Genomic DNA, 15898 nt, shown 5'->3' with positions numbered 1-15898 from the left:
GTCGTCTCTGTCTTTTCAGGAACTGGCCTTGATGACTGATAAGGACAAGGCAAGGATTCAAAAGGAGCAAAAGAAAGCAAAGAAAGAGGCAGAGAAGAGGCAAAAGAAGGAGCTGCAAGACAAGAAGAAGCAGGAGCAGAGAGACAAACTAGACAGAGAGAAGGAGGAGAAGCGGCAAAGGAAAAGAAGAAAATATTGACATTTAGGGCATTTAGCAGATGCTTTTGTCCAAAGCAACTTACAATAAGTACATTTGTCACAAGAGAGAAACCATTCTTAAAAAAATAAAGACATTTGAAATGTAATCAATCATCTCTTGTTTCTTCCTCAATACACCCTGGTGTTCATTTTGTAAGTCATGGTTCCATATAGAGTTAAATATATGATGTGTATAGTATGTGATTGAAAGCTAGTAATGTCCAATGGGTGCAGGTCGAGGAGGGCATGCAGTGTCCTCGAGCTCTCAGTCAGGCTCCACCCCTCGCTCCTACTAATGTGGTCACTTCTGATTTTAAAAAACAAGATGTATTTTCAGACTTTCATTCTTCACATTTTAGATTCACATCTAAAAAGAAATGATTGTAGGGCTCATATCATGGAAAACTGTTTGTTTAATATCACATTTTACTGACAGTGTCTGTGATGTCCCATGTGACAGCTTCTGTGATGTCACATGTGACAGTGTCTATGATGTAAAATGTGACTGTCTATGATGTAAAATGTGACTGTCTATGATGTCAAATGTGACAGTTTCTATGATGTCAAATGTGACAGTTTCTATGATGTCATATTTGACTTTGATTGTTTAATGTAATTTATCTTTACTTTAAAGCCATCAATACCAGGTTCAGTGCCTATAAGAGTTATGGAGGAGACCTTATGAGCACAACAGCTCCAAAACTAGACCACAGATCCACAAATCTTCGATACATGAGACCGTCAGAAGACAGTATATACAGTACTTCAGTACACATATATAATACCCCTATATTTAGCCAACATGCCAAAGAACAAGTCAGGAAGGGTAAGGTTTCTAAGCAGGACACATCGACGATTTTATTTTATTTTTCCAATGTTTCTCTCAAACTCAAAAATATTTTTTCTGTGAGGGGATGGACTTTAAATGAACCCATCACATTGGTGCTAATGCTAGAATGCTAGCAGTAGCATACTAGTGATTTTTTTAATTTGTGTGTGCACTGCGTGGTGAAATCTCTCGCAAGTCACGTAATTAAACGTAAACGTAATTGTTGATAATAATAACAAATATTGTAGTTAATTAGTTATATCATTAGCTATATATTGTTTGTTTTTCATTTAATCAATAATCGTGTAAATCGTGAAACCGTGATATTTCCTCTGGCTCTGCGCCAAAATTTCATATCGTGACATCCATAGTATGTAGAGACTGTATTTAACAGAATTGAAGAAACTGTATTTAAATGTACTGGTGGTTAAATCAATGATTTGTTGGTCTGGTTCATCAACATTTAATTCACAGTGAGTGTGGGACTGTGTTTTTAACAGTTATATGTTTGTTTGTGTCTTTCAGGTGCCAGACCACAAGAAATTGTTTGAGGACCTCCTTGAGGAAAAGCAGAATTTGGATTCTAAGAATATGCATCTGGCTCATGAAAATGCCAGTCTGAAGATCGCCATGTCCTGCAAAGAAGCTTCATGGAAAAAGGAAAAGGAGAGCATGCAGAATGCAGATTATGAAAAACTCAAGGAAGAACTACAGCTCGACCTTAAGGATGCCAAGAAAGAGTTGAGGCTCCAAGAGAAGGACTACAGGTCCTTGAGTACTCGTTGTCAAAGCCAGCAGGCAGAGATCCACAAGATCAGACGTGACCTAAAGCAAAGGTGCAACCACGTCAATGAGCTGGAGTACTCCATTAAACAGAGGGAACAGGTGATCGACAGGACAGTGCATGAGAAAATGGCACTGGAAGAGGAAATCAATGAGCTCACAACCAAGCTCAAAGCTATGGGGACAAAAGTTCTCCAGAACGAGCCTGACTGGCAGTCAGAAATCAACGCTCTGAAGCACGAGCTCAGCCGTGAGCAGGCAGAGAAGGAGGCTGGCTCCAGTAGAATCAAGGAGCTGGAGAGACAGCTCAAGGTCACAGAAGAGAAGTGGGTGACCAAACATGAGGCCAGAATTGTCCAAACGGATCAGCTGATCAACAGTCTCACCAGTCAAAATAAGGCACTGGAAGCCAGCAACAAGAAACTCCTGTCCATGCAGCAAGCCATGGAGGCAAGGATCCTCCAGAACAAGACTGAGTGGGAGACTAAAGTTAACACTCTGGAGGACCATCTCAGTAGTGAGCGGGTGGAGAAGGAGGCTGGCTCCAATCGAATCAAGGAGCTGGAGAGACAGCTCAAGGACACAGAAGAGAAGTGGGTGACCAAATATGAGGCCAGAATTGTCTATACGGATCAGGTGATCAACAGTCTCACCAGTCAGAATATGGCACTGGAAGCCAGCAACCAGAGGCTCATCTCCATGCAGCAAGCCATGGAGGCAAGGATCCTCCAGAACAAGACTGAGTGGGAGACGAAAGTTAACACTCTGGAGGACCATGTCAGTAGTGAGCAGGCTGAGAAGGAGGCTGGCTTCACAAAAATCAAGGAGCTGGAGAAACTGGTCAGCAATACTGAGCAGATGTGGGCGGCCAAGCATGAGGCAGACATAAAGCTGCTCATTCTGAAACAGATCAAGCTTCAGGTAAGTCACATCAGCTCTGTTTGATCTGAATAAGAACTTATTGCACTTTAAGTTTGTTTCTTATTCAGACTTTTGAAAGAGAAAATATCTAAACACTTGTCGTCTCTGTCTTTTCAGGAACTGGCCTTGATGACTGATAAGGACAAGGCAAGGATTCAAAAGGAGCAAAAGAAAGCAAAGAAAGAGGCAGAGAAGAGGCAAAAGAAGGAGCTGCAAGACAAGAAGAAGCAGGAGCAGAGAGACAAACTAGACAGAGAGAAGGAGGAGAAGCGGCAAAGGAAAAGAAGAAAATATTGACATTTAGGGCATTTAGCAGATGCTTTTGTCCAAAGCAACTTACAATAAGTACATTTGTCACAAGAGAGAAACCATTCTTAAAAAAATAAAGACATTTGAAATGTAATCAATCATCTCTTGTTTCTTCCTCAATACACCCTGGTGTTCATTTTGTAAGTCATGGTTCCATATAGAGTTAAATATATGATGTGTATAGTATGTGATTGAAAGCTAGTAATGTCCAATGGGTGCAGGTCGAGGAGGGCATGCAGTGTCCTCGAGCTCTCAGTCAGGCTCCACCCCTCGCTCCTACTAATGTGGTCACTTCTGATTTTAAAAAACAAGATGTATTTTCAGACTTTCATTCTTCACATTTTAGATTCACATCTAAAAAGAAATGATTGTAGGGCTCATATCATGGAAAACTGTTTGTTTAATATCACATTTAACTGACAGTGTCTTTGATGTCCCATGTGACAGTGTCTGTGATGTCCCATGTGACAGCTTCTGTGATGTCACATGTGACAGTGTCTATGATGTAAAATGTGACTGTCTATGATGTCAAATGTGACAGTTTCTATGATGTCAAATGTGACAGTTTCTATGATGTCATATTTGACTTTGATTGTTTAATGTAATTTATCTTTACTTTAAAGCCATCAATACCAGGTTCAGTGCCTATAAGAGTTATGGAGGAGACCTTATGAGCACAACAGCTCCAAAACTAGACCACAGATCCACAAATCTTCGATACATGAGACCGTCAGAAGACAGTATATACTTCAGTACACATATATAATACCCCTATATTTAGCCAACATGCCAAAGAACAAGTCAGGAAGGGTAAGGTTTCTAAGCAGGACACATCGACGATTTTATTTTATTTTTCCAATGTTTCTCTCAAACTCAAAAATATTTTTTCTGTGAGGGGATGGACTTTAAATGAACCCATCACATTGGTGCTAATGCTAGAATGCTAGCAGTAGCATACTAGTGATTTTTTTAATTTGTGTGTGCACTGCGTGGTGAAATCTCTCGCAAGTCACGTAATTAAACGTAAACGTAATTGTTGATAATAATAACAAATATTGTAGTTAATTAGTTATATCATTAGCTATATATTGTTTGTTTTTCATTTAATCAATAATCGTGTAAATCGTGAAACCGTGATATTTCCTCTGGCTCTGCGCCAAAATTTCATATCGTGACATCCATAGTATGTAGAGACTGTATTTAACAGAATTGAAGAAACTGTATTTAAATGTACTGGTGGTTAAATCAATGATTTGTTGGTCTGGTTCATCAACATTTAATTCACAGTGAGTGTGGGACTGTGTTTTTAACAGTTATATGTTTGTTTGTGTCTTTCAGGTGCCAGACCACGAGAAATTGTTTGAGGACCTCCTTGAGGAAAAGCAGAATTTGGATTCTAAGAATATGCATCTGGCTCATGAAAATGCCAGTCTGAAGATCGCCATGTCCTGCAAAGAAGCTTCATGGAAAAAGGAAAAGGAGAGCATGCAGAATGCAGATTATGAAAAACTCAAGGAAGAACTACAGCTCGACCTTAAGGATGCCAAGAAAGAGTTGAGGCTCCAAGAGAAGGACTACAGGTCCTTGAGTACTCGTTGTCAAAGCCAGCAGGCAGAGATCCACAAGATCAGACGTGACCTAAAGCAAAGGTGCAACCACGTCAATGAGCTGGAGTACTCCATTAAACAGAGGGAACAGGTGATCGACAGGACAGTGCATGAGAAAATGGCACTGGAAGAGGAAATCAATGAGCTCACAACCAAGCTCAAAGCTATGGGGACAAAAGTTCTCCAGAACGAGCCTGACTGGCAGTCAGAAATCAACGCTCTGAAGCATGAGCTCAGCCGTGAGCAGGCAGAGAAGGAGGCTGGCTCCAGTAGAATCAAGGAGCTGGAGAGACAGCTCAAGGTCACAGAAGAGAAGTGGGTGACCAAACATGAGGCCAGAATTGTCCAAACGGATCAGCTGATCAACAGTCTCACCAGTCAAAATAAGGCACTGGAAGCCAGCAACAAGAAACTCCTGTCCATGCAGCAAGCCATGGAGGCAAGGATCCTCCAGAACAAGACTGAGTGGGAGACTAAAGTTAACACTCTGGAGGACCATCTCAGTAGTGAGCGGGTGGAGAAGGAGGCTGGCTCCAATCGAATCAAGGAGCTGGAGAGACAGCTCAAGGACACAGAAGAGAAGTGGGTGACCAAATATGAGGCCAGAATTGTCTATACGGATCAGGTGATCAACAGTCTCACCAGTCAGAATATGGCACTGGAAGCCAGCAACCAGAGGCTCATCTCCATGCAGCAAGCCATGGAGGCAAGGATCCTCCAGAACAAGACTGAGTGGGAGACGAAAGTTAACACTCTGGAGGACCATGTCAGTAGTGAGCAGGCTGAGAAGGAGGCTGGCTTCACAAAAATCAAGGAGCTGGAGAAACTGGTCAGCAATACTGAGCAGATGTGGGCGGCCAAGCATGAGGCAGACATAAAGCTGCTCATTCTGAAACAGATCAAGCTTCAGGTAAGTCACATCAGCTCTGTTTGATCTGAATAAGAACTTATTGCACTTTAAGTTTGTTTCTTATTCAGACTTTTGAAAGAGAAAATATCTAAACACTTGTCGTCTCTGTCTTTTCAGGAACTGGCCTTGATGACTGATAAGGACAAGGCAAGGATTCAAAAGGAGCAAAAGAAAGCAAAGAAAGAGGCAGAGAAGAGGCAAAAGAAGGAGCTGCAAGACAAGAAGAAGCAGGAGCAGAGAGACAAACTAGACAGAGAGAAGGAGGAGAAGCGGCAAAGGAAAAGAAGAAAATATTGACATTTAGGGCATTTAGCAGATGCTTTTGTCCAAAGCAACTTACAATAAGTACATTTGTCACAAGAGAGAAACCATTCTTAAAAAAATAAAGACATTTGAAATGTAATCAATCATCTCTTGTTTCTTCCTCAATACACCCTGGTGTTCATTTTGTAAGTCATGGTTCCATATAGAGTTAAATATATGATGTGTATAGTATGTGATTGAAAGCTAGTAATGTCCAATGGGTGCAGGTCGAGGAGGGCATGCAGTGTCCTCGAGCTCTCAGTCAGGCTCCACCCCTCGCTCCTACTAATGTGGTCACTTCTGATTTTAAAAAATAATATGTATTTTCAGACTTTCATTCTTCACATTTTAGATTCACATCTAAAAAGAAATGATTGTAGGGCTCATATCATGGAAAACTGTTTGTTTAATATCACATTTATTTGACAGTGTCTGTGATGTCCCATGTGACAGTGTCTGTGATGTCCATAGACTGTATATAAAGAGGGCACTCATCAAGATGGTGACGGGGTGTGGTCTGGAGTTGAGCGTCATCAGTTCTGATCCAAGCCACTGCGGTGATTAACCTACCATATGCAGTGGGCGGGGTTTGTGGTAGCTTGTGTTTCCGGCACACAGACACGCGCACATGACAGAGAGGCTGTGTGTGGATGCTGCTCCGCTCTCTGCTGACTGTCTGCTCACACAGGTACATCTCAATCCACGGCTTTACTCTTACACCGCGACGTGTGTCGGTTTGTGTGCGACGAGCTTTCAATCATAGATTTGCCGCTAGAGACGTTAGCCCCAGCCGGCGGTGTTTCTTAGCTAAGTTATGGCAATGCGGCTGTGCTAGCTGCTCGGCTAACATCTGAGTGCTCAGCGATGTGTTCATCTCGTTTCAGTGTCTGCGTCAAGCTCGGCTTCCCGAAGAAGTGTCTGCCGGTGTTCAGCCGCTGGAAGGCGAGACGTGTTTCCCCGAGCCTCGGTTGTTTTTTCATCCCCCAACTCTACAACAAGTAAGTCGATGCTAACGTGTTCTAGGCCACTAGTGTCTTAACTCATGTCAACACTGCAGTGCAATATTAGCTGGTGGTTCCCAGACATCAGTACCTGCATGTTGGTAAGAACACATGTCTGTCTGTCTGGGTAAGTAGCTCCTCTGTGGTTACAAAATATTAAAATCTTGCTATCAATTCTAAAATTTACTGGAAGCCAAGGAAGAAAAGTTAAAATCAGAGTAATATGCTGGCTTTCCTGGAGACTGAGGAGTTTAAGATGCTGACCATGTAATCACAATATCGCCATCCCTGATTTAAGTGCAGTGAAGGACTTTTGCTGCATCTGCGCTCTCCTCGTTTCCCGTTCAGCTCTACTCTTTCCTACCAAATAAAGACAAAACATACATCACCAGTGTTATATTGTTAAGAGTTCAGGAAGCTGTTTTCAGTAGACCTGATACAAAACATTGTGTGAAATTGTTGGACTCGCCCTTTTACTGTACTTTGTTTGAATTAAAACCTTTTTTCTCTCTCTTATCCCAGCTTGGCTCTGATGGCTGAATCCAAACCTGTGTGCGTCCAGGTTGGAGAGAAGAGAGGCTGTCCAGAGAATAAAGAAGACACGCCATCGAAGAAACCCAAAGTAGAGAGTGATCACGATAATGGAGATGGTCCCCACCAAGATGAAAAGGAGGAGCCTGAGGATGAAGGGAATGATGGTGAAGAGGAGAATGGCGAGACCTTTGCTGATATGATGAAGCATGGTCTCACGGAGTTGGATGTGGGCATCCTGAAGTATGTCAGTGACCACGAGGGCTTCTCAGGCATCCTAAAGGAAAGGTTTGTACTCAACAGTCAGCATTGTTTTTTGCAGAATTTGACTGGAAATGATGGCTTGTTTTGTTTAATATAGATTTTCTTGTGGTTTGTTCTCAGATATTCAGATTTTGTGGTGCATGAAATCAGCAAACATGGCAAGATAGTGCATTTAGATGACCTCTCTATCCCTGCAGAGGCTGAGGTAAGGTATTCAATTCACCAGTGTCACTGTTCTTTATTATTTAGACTTCAATAACATGGCTAATCATTTAAATTGTTGAATTATTCGATGTTGAACCCCGTCAGAAATGTCTTTTCAACTCGTCTCTTATTTATCATACATTCACATTTGATGACTTGTGCTAAAATGGTGGTAAATGTGATATTTATACTGTTTGCAAAGATAATGCTTTCTAAAGTTTTGTGTTGTTTCTTCCATGTTAGGAAGTTCCAGAAGCTGAGCAGCAGCCAGCAGAATCTGACGTACTGACTGAAGAGCAGAAAAAACAGCTTGGAGAGCTGCAGCTCTTCAAGAATAAAGAGGGCAATGTCTTCATTGAGGTGAGTTCACTGAACCCCAGTATGACATCACTTAAAGCTCCATCGAGAGTTTTACGTAACATCCTTACCCTGCGCCTCACCTTTTGAAGGTGATGGATGACACGAAAGAGAAGAGGACACTGGTCCACAAAGCCATCAAGACTCTGTTTGCTGGTCTGGAAACAAAGACAGAGGAGAAGGAAGGACGCAAGTTCATTGTGGCATATCATGCTGCTGGGAAGAAAGCACTAGCAGGTACGTGGAGAGGAGACAGAACCAAGTGCTCGCAAGGAAATGCCTGGATAGATATATAATAATCATAAGAGAAAGAATTTATTGCATGTCTTTGTTATCTGCTGCAATGCATGTGGTCACAGTTGAATTCAAGACCAGTCAATGTAACGCATGCACTTGAGCATGAGCACGATCAACACGCCTGCATGATTCTGCACCAGATCTTAACTCACAGTGGTTTTTCAACCGTTGTTTTTTGGTTATAGATGGACCTTGTTTTTCGGTGGAATGCTCTAACTCTAACATGACAATGACATGGTTTACTCAGACAGAAAATGTATAGATCACAAGGAAACCTGCAATATCATGGTGCTTTGAAAAAAATACCCACCATTGTTGCATATACTATTTGAAATACCCCACTCCACTCGCAGGCCTGTGCATGAGATCTCACCTCTGACTACTCGCCCCATGGTCTGTAATCATCTCTTTCTTAGTAACATTATTCTATCCTCCTTTTGCTCTTCTCTGGTGGATAGAGGTCAAAACAACTACAGGTAAGAGCCTATTCTCCACACATGGAGTTAGGTGTTGGAACTAGTCATGGTTAATATACTGTTCGTATTGTAAAAAGCTGTTAAAACCTTCACCTGTTTCCATCTTTTATTGAAATATAGTGATTGAACAGAGGTGAGAAAAGTGGTTTTAATTAAAGGCTGAGGTTTTTGGCACACGGTTGGTTTTTATTGAGGTAAACATGCTCAGAAACATATTTAAGGAGAAAGCCATTTAGAAAATCAGATTTTTGTCCGAATTATACCAATTCTCACTCTGTATTTCAGTACAGCTTTTTCTCTGTGTCCATAAAAGCTCCAAGGAAACACTTTTGGCCCAAAAACCGTGGCTGCTTTTGCCACTTTGTCTTATACAAGGAGAATAAAGACACTATGGATGCCATCAATGTGCTTTCAAAGTTCCTCAGGTATGAATGCTCTTCTTCAGTCTTGTTGTTCAATAACCTGTCTGCAGTGAAGAACTGTCATGTGTATAATGATGCACGTCATTCTAGACTCAGACCCAACATGTTCTCCTACATGGGAACCAAGGACAAGAGAGCCATCACTGTGCAGGAGATTGCTGTGCTCAAGTGAGTGTGTGGGTTTGTAAAGAAATCACTGTTTCGTGTTTCATTTCGATAAGTGCTGGAGGTGTTTCTTTATGCAGATGATAACTGGATGAGCTTGTTGCTCCAGATCAGTAATGAAGAAAATCTTTCCCCTGTGTCTCGTCAGGATCACAGCGGAGAGATTGGCTCATCTCAACAAGTGCCTCATGAACCTCAAGCTGGGAAACTTCTGCTACAAAAACCATCCTCTAAAGCTAGGGGAGCTGCAGGGAAATCACTTCACTGTGGTGATCAGGTCATGAGATGTTAACCAATGTTTCACATGACTTTTGTTAACCCCGTTCCTTTGATTTGTTGTGAATGCTGGTTTACTTTAAACTGGACTATATCCCACAGATGTTCCTTAGAGCTGTAAAATCAGAGTATTTATGAAAAGTTTTAGCTTTACTGTTTTGTAAATTGTTGTTATTTTTGTATATCAGGAACATCTCAGGAACAGATGAGCAGGTCCGTCAGGCCATGTCATCCCTCAAGCAGACAGGTTTCATCAACTATTACGGCATGCAGCGCTTCGGCACCACGGCTGTTCCTACACAAACCGTTGGCAGGTAAGGTCGTGACGTAGAGATACTGGCATAAATTATAACAAGATGGTACATTCAACTGTTGTTTTCTCCTCTTTGTTTTGGGACAGGGCCATTTTAAAAAATGACTGGAATGAGGTGGTTGATTTGATATTGAAGCCCCGTCCTGGAGGTAAAAAAAAACAAAAAAGAAGAAAAAATTCACTCTTTTCCTACATCTGTGAAGCATTTAAAATTTCCCCCCAACTTTGCTTTCTTCAGCTGAGAAAGAGTTCCTGGTCCGCTGTAGGGAAGAGTGGGCTAAGTCTCAGGACCCAGAGGCTGCTCTGAAAAAACTGCCCAACAAACGCTGCGTGGAGGGCCAGCTGCTACGTGGCCTGTCTATGTATGGAAAGAAGAACATCGTCACAGCCTTCGGACTGGTTGGTTTTCTGTTCTAAATGCTGTAATGCTGTCTCTTTGAGCAGATACCATGTGTAAGCACATGTTAACTAACCAAATGAATGAGTTCTGTGTTTTGGAGGCGACCCCATCTCTACATTTAAGTTTAGACTTTTTGATAAAGCTTAAAGGTTAGGGCTGTCTTAGGTAAGCTCTGAAACATCCCTAAATTATGCTGCTATAGGCCAAGACTGCTAGGGGGAAACTCCCATCATGCAGCATAACCAGTCTGACAGAGCTTAGATGTGACAGGTAAACAACTGTTCCTGGTCACTTTTCCACCCACCTCTCCTCTCTACCCCATTTTTCTCCGCTCACCCCAACTTGTAGAGGCAGATGGCTGCTGTAGAAGAAAATATTTTCTTGTTATTTTCTTGATGCACCCAGATCCAGTTCCTTTATTCCTCTACATGAACTTGTGGTATGCATGAGACAAACTATTTTTACTCTAATTATCAGGTACCTGTGTAAAACACTGGATTAACCCCAGGAAGCTGACCTGCGAGGAGGCTTTGTGTGTTCAATTTAGCAGAACCCCCACAATAGAGACAGAGACATGTGGTTGGCAGAGGGGGTGACGAGACTGACCAAATGTGTTACCGCCTGATAGGAACACAGTATTATAAATTAGCCTGTCCAGAACTGACAGACCCTTTGTTTGACTCAATCCACAACCTATTGTTTTAGTTTTACCTTATAATGATATAAAATGATCTCCTAACTGTTTGAGCAGTAGACAGAATTGTGTTGTCTTGCTGCGATGCTGTCTCCATTGCACAGTAAATAAAACTCATCTGAACCAGCCCACATTGAGTCTGGTTCTGCTCGAGGTTTCTTCCAGGTAATGAGGGAGGGCTCATTGTCTGAAATGTTGTGTTTCTTTATAATTTTGTGAGGTCTAAACCTCAGTATGTAAAGTGCCTTGAGATAATATATGTTGTGATTTGGCGCTATACAAATCTACTTGAAGAACATCTATTTAGTTGAAGACTCACCTCTGTCTGACGGCTGCTGTTTGCTTTTTTTTCTAGATTCCCCGTAACAACCGTCTGATGTACATCCACAGTTACCAGAGCGTAGTGTGGAACACTATGGTGAGCCGCAGAATTGAAGCCTTCGGCCTGAAGGCTGTAGAGGGGGACCTGATGCTCAGAGGAAGTTAGTAATTCCTTATTTCTAATGGTTTTGCAACACGTTCACAACAATTCACGTTACATTTTAAATACAGTCATGAGCATTGTAATAATCTTCTCATTTAACTTTCATCAAAACTGCAAATATCCAGTTCTGATTAGGTGAAACTATCACTTTAGCCAGTTTCTTTCAAGCTAGGGTTAATAATACTGGAAAAGCTAGCAAGAGAAGGCTGTACTGTCAGAACGTTCCCGGACAGGGAGGTCGGTTAGTGACAGGTTCGCTAGCTAACCATTTCATTTGGTCTAAATGAAATTATTAGTCTTTATTGCTTTCAGACATGAAGTCTAAGAAAGTGTCTCAGAAACAACCTACCTAACTTTTAATGAATGAGAAATGTGATTCTTTTCAAAAAATCTGATTACTATTGGCTGAATTTTGATGTAGAATAATCCTCATGATGTTTTCAGTAGTTCGTTTCATCTAAATTGTATGAATTGTAGTTTTCTTTACCCCAGAAAAGGCCCTTTATATTTAAATACTTAAATATAAATATTGACATTGAGGGGAGGGTGAGGTGAGGGGTGTTCAGCTGCAACATATAACTTCACCACTAGATATCACTAAATTCTACACACTGTAGGTTTATAGGGGAATTTTCCTTTTCCAAACATTAATCTGAATCATTTAAATGACTGAGACAAACATGTCTCATCAGTGTCCCTGTAACAACATCTTCAGTCTTGTGATGCGATGAAGAAAATGCTGTGTACTGATTTTGTCTCTGATATGTTCATGAAGCCACAGCACATGTGCTGTCTGCAGAGGAGGCTGAGACCCACACCATCCATGATATTGTGATGCCTCTACCTGGGTTTGACGTCATTTATCCCACCCACCATGGTAGGAATTAGCTGTGTGCTATTGTTTAGGTTTTTTTGCTTGTGACTTAAAAGTATAGCGTTTTAATTTTCTTCCCTTGTAGTGGGCTGTATGACCCTGCTGCATGTCCTTCCTCCGCACTCCCCCACTGATCTTCAGACTTTAACAATAACACCAACATTAATCAGAAGTTATTCATTCATTATTAAGGACCTGAACAGTACTGAAGTCTACTTTGTGTTTGTCTGATTCGCTCTAGAGTTTATGAGACTGTTTATGATTAGGGTTAAAGTGACAACGATTGGATTAAATAATCTTTATCAAGGTAAATGCTGAATACTGCCCAGTTTGAATGGGTAAAAATATAACAAAACAGCTGTTCAAAAGCTAAATAAAAGAAATATTAAACAAAATAAACAAAAGAAGGAACAATGAATAAAATAGTAAGTAAACCTAAAATAGAAATATCTCTTACATTTTCCTTTCATTTATTTTTGTTTTGTGTTTGTTTCAGTTGGTAAAGGTTACAAAGAGCTGCTCTCTGCTGACGGGCTCGACATTGACAACATGAGACACAAAGTGAAGGACTATTCTTTGGCTGGAGCTTACAGACGCATCATTATCAGACCCAGTGAAGTCAGCTGGTAAGGCCTTTCAGTGCATGATATATAAAGTAATAGAGTAAAAGCAGTTTATCATTAAACACCCACTATGACTGTTGTGCCAGACCTTTCTACTGTCTTACACTGTTAAAATATCAAGGCTGTCACTAGCCTCTGCGTAGCACTATAAACAAGTGTGTTGTGATGTTTCTGTGTGTTTGTTGCAGGGAGGTGATTCAGTACGACGACCCCAGAATCTCCCTGGTGCATACTGATTTTGAGAAAATGGAGAACAAACCTGCCCCGGTCTTCAAAAAAGGTATCTTATCTTAATGTACCTTAGTGCTACTGAGTCAACCTGTGGACCAATACAATGCAGTTAGAAGCATTTCTTGAGGCATTTATTACAAGTGGTACTGAGTCAACCTGTGGACCAATACAATGCAGTTAGAAGCATTTCTTGAGGCATTTATTACAATTGTAAAGAGGAAAGAGTGACTCCACGTCCGCTGCTTCTGTCTCGCTCTCCCACACCAACACACAGACTTAGCTGACGTCTCTGACTTCCTACAGTTTAAACATCGATTTGTTTGAAATGACGCCACAATATCAACACAGAATTTCACAAAATGAATGATACTTTTCTCAAATCTTTTCTTCAAGCTGCATACATTTATTCATTAAGTCAGCCCATCTCTCATACACAGACAATGTATGGAAAGCTGGAGGAGGGGTGCACTCTGTTTGGCTCAACTCGATTGTTAGCGGATTACCTGATCCCTACAACCAAATTGTTAAAACAGCATTTGTATAGGAAAGCTTTTTGAGCCATATAAATGGTTGATTGTTATATCTGTGATCACTATAAGTGGCTTCCATTATTATTACACGTGTAAATCTGAAAACAGAATTTGTTCTTGCTCCAAGAAAACCCATCAGGTTACAGTAAATGAATGTGAAATTAGTTTTAAAACAAAATGAATAAATTATACAAAAAATAATAAACAATAAAGAATATTTTCACAAGGACAGGTAAACATGTGCCTACACCTAAAAGATAACCTGGGATTTTTGGGCTATGTCAGAGGCATTTCAGATGCTGGTATTGGCACATCTTTATTTTTAAACAAAAATTTCAGCTTTTATAAGGTCTCAGTTTTCTAGATCTCAAATAACGTGTAAATTAATTGATGACATGATCAACAGAAATTGAATTGGCAACTATTCTTATAGTCCTTTAAGTACTTTTTTAAGTGAAAATGTGGAACATTTGATGGTTATTACAGGATACACAACAGCTGTACGAAAACCACAACAATAGTAAAGAAACCGCAACAAGATTTCAGAGTAAAGAAAAGACTGTGGTTGCACAGAACTAAAGTGAACAATATGTGCGTCAAATAAATATATACATCTTCACGACAATGTTCCATGACTGTTAAATTTATGAAGTATTCACATTACTTTCTACTATTAAATAAGTCAACCACATAGCTCTGTACCCAAACATCTGTCCAGGTCCACACAGCTCTGATAACATGGTCTTTTTGATGTCTGCTCTCATGAGTCCAGTTTTCTTTTAAGCTGGCTTTTAGGGGTTAGTGGGACATTTTAATGTAATTGAATCTTGAGAGCATATTGAATTACATCATACGAATGTACGAAATTCAGTACACATTTCATATAAGGAGGAAACAGGACCTTACCTGTCCTCTCCTCCTCACAAACGAAGCAGGGTTTATACAATAGCATTGCTACTTTTGCCAACTGAGACTTGCTTTACATAAGAACTGGTATTAGTATTGAACAGTTGACAGGGAATTAGGATTTGTCCAATCACAAACAAAAAGCAAGCATTGTGTATTGTTAATTGTTTTTTCCAAAATGTTTTCTGAAATTCACGTTTGTACCTCTAGGTGTCTGATATTGTACTCTCTCTACATCGCCTAATACAGTATTACTTTCTTTTACCCACCAGAGGGGAAGCACCGGGCTCTGCGGATGGAGTTCTCTCTGCCTCCTTCAACCTATGCCACCATGGCGATCCGAGAGGTGCTGAAGTTGGACACAAGCATCAAAAAACAGACGCAGCTCAACACAACCTGGTTCAACTGAGACTGTGTGTGTGTGTGTGTGTGTGTGTGTGTGTGTGTGTGTGTGTGTGTGTGTGTGTGTGTGTGTGTGTGTGTGTGTGTGTGTGTGTGTGTGTGTGTGTGTGTGTGTGTGTTACTAATTAGAAGAGCAACAAATACTATTATTCAACCATTTTTTTTAAATAATGTTTTTACTTGCTCTAAAATATTTTCTGTGCTGCAACGATTAAGAATAATTTGACGATGATTTAATAACCCTTGTGATTACAGGGTGCTCTCACATAGTGACTCTTGCTGCACAGGGTGATCTGATCTTTGTATAGAAATCAGATATTTTTTATTTTAAACTTAATGAAAAAGCTTGAAGAGAGAAATTAAAAGAATTCAAATGTTGAGTTTACCAGTGCAGTCATTGTTGATTGTTAATGGGGGGGATTTGATTGGTTTATTTTTTTCTCTGTACGGAGAGAGCATGGTGTGTCTCCCCCACTTTTGATAATTAATATGATGCAAACACTGTCTCCCTCTACTGGCCATAAGAAATAAGTGTCTTCCCAGTGTATGATCTGAGATGTCTTTCGAGCTCTTTAACAGTCTGCTGCT

At 40.7% G+C, this 15898-nt stretch overlaps 1 protein-coding gene across 2 annotated transcripts; it reads left to right on the top strand.

Annotated features, from left to right (window-relative positions):
• The first annotated feature begins 6395 nt into the window (after positions 1–6395).
• pus7 (pseudouridine synthase 7) lies at positions 6396–15695 on the top strand. 2 transcript variants are annotated; one of them, XM_020105284.2, is made up of 18 exons: positions 6396–6548; positions 6745–6858; positions 7384–7680; positions 7777–7861; positions 8104–8220; positions 8310–8454; positions 8973–8990; positions 9304–9415; positions 9503–9580; positions 9726–9854; positions 10042–10167; positions 10254–10315; positions 10405–10565; positions 11616–11742; positions 12520–12621; positions 13115–13244; positions 13430–13521; positions 15181–15695. In XM_020105284.2, the coding sequence occupies exons 1-18, from the start codon at positions 6511–6513 to the stop codon at positions 15315–15317; spliced, it is 2070 nt and encodes a 689-aa protein (XP_019960843.1). In that variant the 5' UTR covers positions 6396–6510; the 3' UTR covers positions 15318–15695. The 2 variants fall into 2 exon arrangements, with proteins under 2 accessions (XP_019960843.1, XP_019960845.1); XM_020105286.2 differs by lacking the exon at positions 8973–8990.
• Positions 15696–15898: the final 203 nt, after the last annotated feature.

The sequence above is a fragment of the Paralichthys olivaceus genome, chromosome 3 (assembly GCF_024713975.1).
Source record: "Paralichthys olivaceus isolate ysfri-2021 chromosome 3, ASM2471397v2, whole genome shotgun sequence".
In the NCBI taxonomy this organism is placed as follows: Eukaryota; Metazoa; Chordata; class Actinopteri; order Pleuronectiformes; family Paralichthyidae; genus Paralichthys; species Paralichthys olivaceus.
This window is presented reverse-complemented; position numbering and strand designations above follow the sequence as displayed.